Source organism: Pteropus vampyrus, unplaced genomic scaffold, assembly GCF_000151845.1.
Source record: "Pteropus vampyrus isolate Shadow unplaced genomic scaffold, Pvam_2.0 Scaffold12, whole genome shotgun sequence".
NCBI classification, from domain to species: domain Eukaryota; kingdom Metazoa; phylum Chordata; class Mammalia; order Chiroptera; family Pteropodidae; genus Pteropus; species Pteropus vampyrus.
The window spans coordinates 1,406,163-1,417,612 of record NW_011888793.1 but is presented as its reverse complement, the minus strand read 5'-3'; the positions used below and the strand labels follow the sequence as shown (position 1 = coordinate 1,417,612).

At 36.9% G+C, this 11,450-nt stretch overlaps 1 protein-coding gene across 1 annotated transcript in view; it reads right to left on the bottom strand.

Moving 5' to 3' along the window:
* Positions 1–8,820: 8,820 nt before the first annotated feature.
* The window catches only part of MME (membrane metalloendopeptidase), an 83,521-nt gene continuing 80,891 nt past the window's right edge, over positions 8,821–11,450 (bottom strand). Inside the window, exon 21 of the mRNA XM_023524020.1 lies at positions 8,821–9,501. Within this exon, the coding sequence (XP_023379788.1) occupies positions 9,402–9,501 (100 nt within the window). The 3' untranslated portion in view covers positions 8,821–9,401. The remainder of the gene's footprint in view (positions 9,502–11,450) is intronic.

The following is an 11,450-nucleotide window of genomic DNA, read 5'->3' as shown; positions in this document are numbered from 1 at the left end:
ATGTGTGGTGATAGACCTCAGTCTAGTTTCATTCTTTTGCAAGTGGCTTTCCAGTTTTCCCAGCACCATTTATTGAAGAGGCTTTCCTTTCTCCACTGTATGTTTTTAGCTTTTTCATCAAAAATTATTTGCCCATATAAATATGAGTTTACTTCTGGACTCTCGATTCTGTTCCACTGGTCTGTGTGTCTGTTTTTCTGCCAATACCAGGCCGTTTTGATTACTGTAGCTTTATAGTATAATTTGAAATTGGGCAGAGTGATGCCGCCAGCCTCGTTCTTTTTTCTCAGAATGGCTTTGGCAATTCAGGGTCTTTTGTGCTTCCATACAAATCTGATGATTTTTTGTTCTATTTCTTTAAAAAATGGCAATGGGATTTTGATGGGGATTGCATTAAATCTGTATAATGCTTTAGGTAATATGGCCATTTTAACTATGTTGAATCTTCGGTTTCTCTTAACAGGGTCTTGTAGTTTTCATTATATAGGTCCTTCACATGTTTCATTAAATCTATTCTTAGGTATTTTTAGTCTTTTTGTTGCAATTGCAAAAGGAATTATTTTTTCCACTTCTTTTTTTGACACTTCATTATTAGAGTATAGGAATGCTACAGATTTTTGGATGTTGATTTTGTATCCAGAAACTTTACTGTATTCGCTTATTGTTTCTAGTAGTGTTCTTATGGAGTCTTCAGGATTTTTTACATAGAGAATCATGTCATCTGCAAATTGTGACAGTTTGACTTCTTCGTTTCCTATTTAGATGCCTTTTATATCTTTCTCTTTCCTGATTGCACTCGCTAGGACCCCCAATGTTATATTGAATAACAGTGGTGATAGTGGACAGCCTTGCCTTGTTCCTGATCTTCAAGGAAAGGTTTTTAGTTTTTCACCATTAAGTATAATGTTGGCTGAGGGTTTGTCATAGATGGCCTTTATAATGTTAAGGTACTTTCCTTCTAAACTAATTTTGTTAAGTGTTATAATCATAAATGGATGTTGTATATTGTCAAAGGCTTTTTCTGCATCTATTGATACGATCATATGATTCTTATTTTTTAATTTGTTTATGTGATGTATGATATTAATAGATTTGCGTATATTGAACCATCCCTGTGCCCCTGGGATGAAGCCCACTTGATCGTGGTGTATAATCTTTTTAATATGTTGCTGTATTCGATTTGCTAATATCTTATTTAGGATTTTTGCATCTGTGTTCATAAGAGATATTGGTCTGTAGTTTTCTTTTTTTGTGTTATCTTTACCAGGTTTTGGTATCAGAATAATATTGGCCTCATAAAATGAGTTGGAAAGTATTGCCTCCTCTTCAATTTTTTGGAAGAGTTTGAGGAGAATACATATTAAATCTTCTTTGAATGTTTGGTAGAATTCACTGATGAAGCCATCTGGTCCTGGACTTTTACTTTTTGGTAGGTTTTTGATGATAGTTTCAATTTCCATACTGCTGATTTGTCTATTTAGATTTTCCAGTTCTTCTTGTTTCGGTCTAGGAAGATTGTAATTTTCTAAGTACTGGTCCATTTCTTCTAGGTTATTAAATTTGGTGTTACATACTTTTTCATAGTATTCTTATATGATCTTTTGTATTTCTGTGATGTCAGTCATAATTTCCCCTCTTTTCCCTCTTTGTTTATTTGTGTCCTTTCCCTTTTTTCTTTAGTGAGTCTAGCCAGGGGGTTGTCAATTTTATTAATCTTCTCAAAGAACCAGCTCTTTGTTGCATTTATTTTTTTCTGTTGTTTTTTTCTTTGTTGTTGTTGTTTTCAATTTCACTTATTTCTGCCCTAATTTTGATTATTTCTTTTCTTCTGCTGACTTTAGGCTTCATTTGTTCTTCCTTTTCTAGTTTTTTAAGATGAAGTGTTAGGTTGTTTATTTGGGCTCATTCTTGTTTTTTGGAGGTAGGCCTGTAATGATATGAACTTTCCTCTTATGACCACTTTTGCTGTGTCTCAAAAGTTTTGATATGTTGTGCTATCATTATCATTCATTTCTATGTATCTCTTGATCTCTCTTTTTATTTCTTCTGTGACCCAGTTATTCTTCAGTAGCATGTTGTTTAATCTCCATATATTTTTGGTTCTTCTCGAAAGCATTATGATCAGAGAATTTGGTTGGTATGATTTCAACCCTCTTATATTTGTTGAGGTTATCTCTGCGTCCCAGTATGTGGTTGATTCTTGAGAATGTTTAGTGTGTACTAGAGAAGACTGTATAAGCAGCTGTTTTGGGATGGAAGGCTCTGTAAATGTCAATTATGTCCAGCTGGTTTAATGTGTCATTTAAAGATGTTATTTCCTTATTTATTTTCTGTTTGGATGATCTGTCCATATCTGACTGTGGGGTATTCAGATTCCCTACTACGATAGTGTTTTGGTCTGTTTCTCCCTTTAGTTCTGTTAGTAATTGCTTTATATATTTCAAGGCTCCCTGATTTGGAGCATAGATATTAATAAGTGTCATGTCTTCTTGGTGCATGATTCCCTTTATCATTATGAAGTGTCCCTCAGTATCTTTATTTTTTTTATTTTGAAGTCTATTTCGTTCTATATTAGTTCCGCTACTCCCGCTTTTCTCTGAATGCCATTTGCTTAAAATATCATTTTCCACCCTTTCACTTTGAGACTATATTTGTCTTTGGGGCAGCGTATGGTTAAGTTTTGTTTTTTGATCCATTCTGCAACTTTGTGCCTTTTTATCGGTGAGTTCTGTCTATTTACATTTAGAGTGATTATTGAAATACGACGTCTTCTTATAACTATTTTATCTTTTGCTTTCCGGTAGCTCGGTGTTTCCATTGTTTCCTTGTCCTTATGTTTCTGTTTTCTTTATTTTAGTTGGCTTTTGTGGGTTTTGCCTCTGGTTCTTCTTGTTTTATGTTATATACTTCAGTTCTGAACCTTCTGTGTGTCATTACCATTATGAATATATAAAGGATAGTTAACTATATACAGTCATCCATTTTCTTCTGCGTGTGCTTTATCTCCATTCCTCTTTGTGAACTTGGATCTTTGAATCCTCCCCTTTTAAGTCATTGTTATCTCAATTTGTCCCTATGTATGCTGAACGTTCATTACTATCTTGCTATAGCAATTCTGTTTTTATTATTTAAGCTTATAATGTCCTGTTCTTAGTAAGGATTGCACTCTTCTGCTTCTATTTGCCTGACAGTCGCTCTACTCCTAATTATGTTTTTTATTTATTTATTTATTTTTGGTCATTTTTGTTTTAGGTGAGCTGACCACTTTCAGTATTTCCTGTAGTGCAGGCCTCGTAGTGGAGAATTCCTTCAATTTTTGTATGTCTGGAAAGGTCTTAATTTCTCTTTCATATCTAAAGGAGAGCTTAGCTGGATACATTATTCTAGGCTGGTAGTTCCTTTCATTTAATAGTTTAAATGTTTGATTCCATTACTTTCTGGCTTGTAAGGTTTGCACTGAGAACTCCGAAGATAATCTAATGAGTTTTCTTTATAAGTTACCGTTTTCTTCTCCCTGGCTGCCCTGAGAATTCTGTTTTTGTCGTTGATTTTTGATAATTTTAATACAATATGTCTTGGTGAAGGCTTATTTGGGTTGAGATAATTGGGTGTCCTATTGACTTCTTGAATTCCAAGCTCCAGCTCATTGTTTAGATTTGGGAAATTTCGTCCACTATTTGTCTGAAAATGCTTTCTCATCCCTGTTCCTTTTCCTTGCCTTCGATAATGCTCATTATTCTTATGTTTCCTCTCCTGATGGTATCAGCTAGTTCTTATATTTCTCTTTCATTATTTTTCATTCTTTGGTTTCTTTCTTCCTTCTGATTTATTTCTAGATTTCTGTCTTTGATATCACTGATCTTTTCCTCTATTTGGTTAACTCTATTTCCCAAGCTTGCTATTTCATTTCTCAACTCTTGCAGTGTGTTCTTCATCTCCAGAAGTTCTATTTGGTTACTTTTGAGGGTTCCAATCTCCTTGCTCTGCTCATCTAGTTGTTTTTTCAATTCTCGAAATTGTTGATTTGAGTTGTTTTGGATCTCATTGAGTGTTTTCAGAAGTACTATCCTGAATTCTCTGTCATTTAAGTCACATATTTCTATGTCTGTAAGCTTATTTTCTAGAGATTTTTCTCTTTCTTTCTGAGATGCCTTGTCACCTTGGTTGTTCGTGATGTTTAGTGGACTATTTCTCCACCTGGGCATTAATGGAAATGTATTCTGCTTTTTTTCTAGAAAGAAGGTTTATTATATAAGGTCTCTCTTTAGCCTGCTGCAAAGAAGGCGCTTTTCTTTTGGTTTCCAGTAGGTGGCGTTTAAGCCTCTTGGATTCTGGTTTATATAAAGCCTTAATATACCTTTTAATTTTCTTATAGATATTTAATCACGCTCACTACCTTAAGTTTTAGTCCCTGTCAGTGTTAGTGACAGTTTTGGTAGCATTTGTTCAGATTCCCCTGGGGCTGCATGGCGTTTCTTCTCGTAGAGTATGAGAGGAGGGGCCCTCTGGTTTGGGAGTTGGGGGCTGTGGCTCAGCCTCAGTTTTGCAATCGTGGCTAGTAAAAATCAACTGTTGTTTCTCTGCCATCCCGCTTCTCTGTTTTCTGCCCTGATGACTGGGCCCCGCTGCCGGCTGTGTGGAGCTCACAGCGCTTCCAGGTAGGGCTGTTCAGGAAACTCACCACACTTTACCACCTTACCTTCCCTCCCTCCCCCGCCCCCGGCACCCTCCCCTCTCTCAGGGAGCTCTGGTGGCTGCGAGAAGCAGTTTCTTTATTTCTCCCAGTCCACTGCCCAACTTCCGGGGTTCTGACCTGTGCTAGCTCTTGTGCACAGATCCCATGCTCAGATGTGCTGGTGCGCAGTTTGGGTGTTTTTTGCTGAGTTTTAGATGTTCAGCTTATTGTTTCAAGGGGAGAGATCTGGGGACATCTCTCACACCATCATGTTTCTCCAAACTTCTCTTCCCTATTAATTTTTGGCATATATTCTTCTCTTTTTTTGAGCAACAATATTTTAACATGACTGATATCACAATGCATATCCAACATTGCATCTTTCTCATATTTTATTTAAACAAATCTAAATGTTTTCTATTTAGTTTTTTCTCACTATTTCTTTGATGTTAGAGATAAAACTGCCATAAAAATCTTAGCGGCGATGATCAGATCAGAAATGACACCAAGTGCATTTATGGAAGTAGAATCTGATGTTAATATGGCTGATATCTGAAAAAAATATATTCATTTCTGGGGAAAAAGGAAATCCAGAACTATAAAAATTAGTCACAACGGCTAGACTTCCAGTTTTTCTACACTGCCCCAGCTGAAAGTCCATCATTTCCTGTGCTCATTTTTTCTGTCAGGTTTCCCTTGAACAACCTGGAAAATCTGCTTCGTCAAACAACAGAATAGAAGCACAGTAGTTTGAGTATGAGTTGAAAATGACAGTAGTGTATCTCACTGTTTTAGAGGAAATGCAAAATACAAAGGTGCTGAAATTAAGACATTATTAAAGAAAAGATTAGAATTCAATAAACATGTGCCACTTTGACACCAGTCACATGTGGCTCCTCTCCACCTGATCAACTAAAAGTTCCTTAGTTCAGGGACGGTGCACAAAGACACTTTTGGTTTCTGCCTAAGTCATATGATTATGCCTGTGACTGACCACAGGATTTGGCAACCTTTTCATTCAACTTTTGAAAGGATCCAAATCAGATCTTTAGAAGAATGGGGTAGTATCATTTAAAGAATGAGATGGAGAAAACAAGAAAATATTGGTAAAATAGTTTATATCATTCATTTTTAAAAGATTCAATTTGGCCAGCAGGAAGTGTAAGAAACAGGAATAAAAGCTTCATTTGGCCTAAACATTTTTCAAGAGATAAATGCTATGGAGGTTTACATGGAAGTGGAGAAGGCCAGAACAGGATTGACTGGGTGTAAAAGCAATGGTATAAAAAAATTGGTTTTATTTTGTGTTTTTGAGACTGGAACCCTGATAAAATTCTGATTTTCTATCTTTGACAGGGTAGAGACTTATTTTCAAGTTATCTTCTATGTTGAGAACTCCATCGGTGACAATTGGAATGATTAGGTTTTTGAGAAAACTAAGAGAACAGCACAGACCCTACTTAAATAAACTTTGGTTCTTTTCTTTGGACTATAATGTGGTCAAATTAGACTCAGGTATTTACAAGGGGATTTTGAAATTATCTTACCCAGTGGTTCTTAACTGGGGGACAGATTATGAGTAAGGTAGCATTGGAACCCATTTTCCTTCTCTTGCTGAGAAATACTGATAGCATCTAATTCTCTTTTATTTCAGGTAGGAAAAGCAAAAGCCCAAGAAAACAGGTCAAATGCCTAAGGGCACTTTGTCATTAATGGTACAATAGGACTAGAACAAGAAAGGAAGCAGGATAGCATTCTTCCTACCTTGCACCTGGAAGCCACATGGACATTACAGCATGGAGGCAGACACCTTACCAATGGTGTTGCTGAGAACTTCTTCCTATCCTCATCCTTGAATTACATTTGCTCCCAGCCCTTTGCGTCTCTGCTTTTAAACTCTTTCCTTGACCAAAAGTCAGCCATGGTGAAACTGGATTTATGTGTGAGATTAGATAGGCTTTACCTGATGGAACAAGTCTAAATGATCGGGAGTCATTGAGAGAGACCATAAGGCCGCATATGACTCAACACCAATGCCATGTACGATGATGTCCTCATATACAAGGGGTGAGGAGGTATTGGTCCTCTGACTTTGGTCTGTACATTAGCCTCAGAAAATCTGATATTTCTAGAGATAGGTGCCCAGGTGCTAGAAAGTTTTTTTTTTTTCCCCCTTCCTTAAAAAATTTCACCCAAGCCCCTCCATAAGGATGAGAACCTGACATTTCAAAGAGCTAGCAGCAGGGAGTCTAGAGCCTTTTGGTAATTTATACTGGTCACTTTTCATTTTTTTAGCTGCTCTGTCAGGATATAAATTAAATGATTCAGAGAGAGTTTTTCTCTTCAGAGCTGAATGTGCCTATCGCTCCAACTACTGTTATTTAGGAATGTTTTCACTTTATTTAAAGAAAATATATGCATAAGTATGTTTTAAATTATCCATGATAATGGTGGTAGTGGTGATAAAGGGGAAAAGGATAAGAATGTCCACAGTTAGTTGGAAACCATATTTTCAATATTCATAATAACTTCAGGAAGTAGTGGTGGAAACGAGTCCATTAAAATCTCAAGTTAAAAAAGATGATCATATGCAAGCATGTTCATAATTGCACTATTTGTAATAGCTCCAAACTGGAAACTTTTCAAGTGCCTGCCAACAGTGGAATAGATGAATTGTAGTATGGTCACACATTAGAATATTATTCAGTAATGAGAATGAACGATCCACAATCAAATACAAAAATATAGATGTATCTCACAAATGTCATACTGAAGGAAGCCAGCCGCAAGAGAATGCATGTTGATTGATTCTATTTACAAAAAAGACAAAAACAGGTGAAACTAGTGTATGGTATTAGAAATCAGGTCAGTAGATGTCCTTGGAAGAATGGTTGGGAGAAGGGGCTTCTGGGATCTGGGAGGCAATGTTTTGTTTCTTCTAAGTGTTGGTTATACGGTTATATTCAGTTGGATAAAGTTCATTAAGTTGTACAATTATGCTTTATGAAATTTTTGTATGTATGTTGTTATTTCAATAACATTTTTTAAGAAAGGCACATGGACATTTTCAAGAAGCAGGAAAACCAACAAATAGGAAAAATACAAAATCCTCACTTTCATCTTTTGTTGAGAAAAATAAAGACTTTGAAAGTGTATCTTTTTGTAAAATATGAATCAAGTAATAAAATGAACTAAAGTAGTCAACAGGACGGGAAAAGAGAAGAATATAAAAGTCTCAAGAGGTGAGTTCCTATCAGGGACTTAAATAGTCCCCTCCCAGAACGCGGAGAGTTAGAATTTGAGAAGCAGGTCTATCTGAGGTGGTGGTGCGGAAGCCTCTCATTTCTATTCAGAAATGCACTTTTCAGAGTGAAGGGTTAAAGGAGTAGAACTTAGTAGTTAAAAGATGGTCACGGATGGGGAGTAGGAGTAGGGAAAGTGTCAGTAGTATTGTAATGGCTGTGCGTAGAGCCAGATGGGTGCTAGAGTAATTGGGGGGATCATGTCATAAACTATAGAAATGTCTAACCAGTGTACTGTATACTTGAAACTCATAATAAAATAAAAATTTTAAAAATGCACTTTCCAAAGCTAGACAGCTGACACAGCAGGCTTAGTGAGTAATGGCCCCACATTTCAATTTATTATCAAAATATTTCCATCAGATGACAAATCTGAAAAGATAAGGAGATGCAGAGCTACATCGATGCACTCTTGCCCCTTTATTACAGCCACCTCAGGGACAGGTTTAATTGTGAAAATCCTGCTTGTAAACTACAAGTCTTATGTATCTTTAGACAACTGTCCAATGGCAATTTTTAACCCAAGGTTTGTACTTAAAACGTTTCATCAATATGATTTATAAGTTTAAAAAGTCTCAAAATGTTTATCTGTATATCACTTTACAGATCTTGGTTCGTAACTATTTATCTCGGTCTGAAATTCAATGATTACCTATAATAATAATTACTTAGTCATAAATGTAGTTAATAATTAAATATAAAAATTATTATTTATACATTACTACAAATCTCTTAAAAAGACCAGGTTTTGAGAGCGAGAGAACAAGAAATTGCTTAGAAAATTTCAGGGAGCCTTAAGAATCCAAGTATCAGTCAAAGCCAAGTATAACAAAAAACAGTTGTAGACATTTTAGCCCTAAGTGCTTAAAAGAAAATGATCTCAGAATGAATGACTGATGACGAGCAAAGTTAGTTGAAAACTACATAAGTCCCAAGGTCCCAGTATGTATAAGAATTCTTTAGAAGAGACTTGAAGAATAAATGTTGCAAATAAAAGTAAAAACTAGTACTTTAGAAATGTGCTTTTAACTCTCATGCCGCAGTTCTGCTTCTGGTGCCAATGGCCTTTTTTCACTTCTTCATTTTCCTCTTGATTAGAAATCCTGCTCTACATAGTGGTGAACACTGATTTTAAGAGACATCAAACTGGCAGATCATGTGAGAAACAGAAATGAATGGTAATACTCTCTTTACAGATTAAGCATTATTTACACAGTGAGAAATGACTGATTTGATAAGACATTAGAGCCCCTCCTCCCTCCACGTCTTTTCCAGAATAAACTTCATTTTTATTATGATGCTCTCATCTCTGTTAACTGTCCCCAGGTAATACAGTGACCTCTATGGCCCTTTCTCTTCGCAGAGTTCCCTATTTCTGCAGTGTTGACAAGTCCAGCCAAGGGCTGCACCAGTTCTTCTGAAGATCACCAAATTCGGCATTTTGTTTCTGGATTCATGTATGAATTTTTGAGGCAATGAAAGGCTTCGGAAAACTCAGGGGAGTTCTGCAAAGTCCCAATAATCCTATGAAACAAATAAACAAAAGTCACTATCAGCATCTGATATGCATGTCCATACCATGTGGGAGCTCTAAAGAATTTCTTTATGTAGGCCCAGTGAGTGAATTTGGAATTTATAGTTTAAAAGAAAAAGAAAAAAAGAAACTGGTAGAATGAGTCCATTCCTCATTAACAGAATTTGTATATGGAAAGGTAACAAAGTGTAGAGTTAAGAGAACAGATTTTGAAGACAGACTATAGGATTTGAACCCTGGTTATGAGTTGCATTCATTTAGCCTCTCTGTGCTTCAGTTTCCTTTTCTGTAAATGCATATAATAATAGTACCTGCATTTTAAGGTTGTCATGGGGAGTTAATTTATAAACATCCTATATGTATTTGTAAAATAAATGCATGATTCATATTTGGAATTGTAGTTAATATAAGAAGAGTTTGACCAAAGAATAAAATCATGATTTTTCACTATATCTTGAAAGGGCTCACACAATAATTTAAATATAATGGACTTTAAATAGATATTTGTTGATTTGATTTAACAGGGAAGATAATTCTTTTCTTTTCTTTTTCCCAAAAGCACTCCATAAATATCAAAAACTGGATTTGGCCTGAATAACTGGAAAGGGCTGGCAAAATGCCAATTTCTTCTTATCTCTGACCCCAATGGGCGAAAACAACACTGTCCAAACTACTATCGGCACCAAGCAGCATTTGAAGGGAGAGACAGGTCAGTACAATGATGCAGAGGAGATGTTTTCCCATCATCCCCGAACCAGCTCCTTTCCTTCTCTTCCCATTGGGACCACCCGCCACACCCACCTTGGGTTAAGAGGAGGTGGCTGGGAGGCAAGCGGACTGGAGTAGTGGGGAGACGAGGAACAAGTGACACAGAGAATCTTCTAAGTTACGAAGATCTGCATACACGGAGGATGTGCTAACGTATACATCTTCCCACTTTCCTCCCCTCAAATTTGTTTTCCACACAGCAATCACAGTGATCTTTAAGATTTAGATCAAATTCCATAAATCTCTTACTTAAAACATTCCAGAGGCTTGAAGGAAAGCCACCCACCCCACCGTGATCTCCAATGTCTTCAGTCTACCTTTCCGGCCACCTCACAATATGTTTCTTTTCCTATTTCTCCTTAGGCTCAAACTACACTGAACTACTTTCCATTTCTCAAAATGGCCAAGTTCACTCCCTCTTCAGCGCCTGCTGCTCCTGCTGAGCCCACACCCTGCTAAGTTACTCCTCAGTGACTATACGGCTAGCTCCTTCTCAGCCTTCATGTCTCCACTTACACCTCCTCAGAGGCTTTCTTCAAATACTGTCTAAATTAACTCCTCTCACCTGTACTAGCCCCATCGCAGCACTTAACACAGCTTACAATGACCTGCTCCTTTACTTCCTGACGTATCCACTACATCGGAATCTCTATGAAGGCAAAATACTATGTGTACTTGCTTCTCACTGCACCCCAAAGCCTAGTATAGTGCTTTGCATATTGCAGGACTCATTACACACTGGAGGAATAAATCTGTCGCTTGATCACAGTGATTATATGTACAAGAGTGATAAGGCATTATGAAAAGAAACACTGCTTAGTATTTTTGTTGTTTATTTGCTACTATGAACCCATTAGGACAGAAAGAAAGCTTTTCCTTTCCCAACCCCCATTCTAGGAACTTCTCAAAGTCTGACTTCCTAATGTGTCACCCATTACCACATCAACTACCTCTCAATACCCCCCACAACCTATCCTTCAGGGAGGACGTAAACTTTTTTGGTTTTTAGGACTCCTAGAGGAGTCTTAAAAGTTAAAAGAAATCTGCCTGGGATAAAGGTAGGGGTTGAGGACGACTGGAGGCCAAAGCTGGGGAATTTACATCTGTTAGTCTACCTGAGAGGGAGAAGACTGGCCCACACCCCAAGCCTGAGGAGGCACCCAGTAATGGC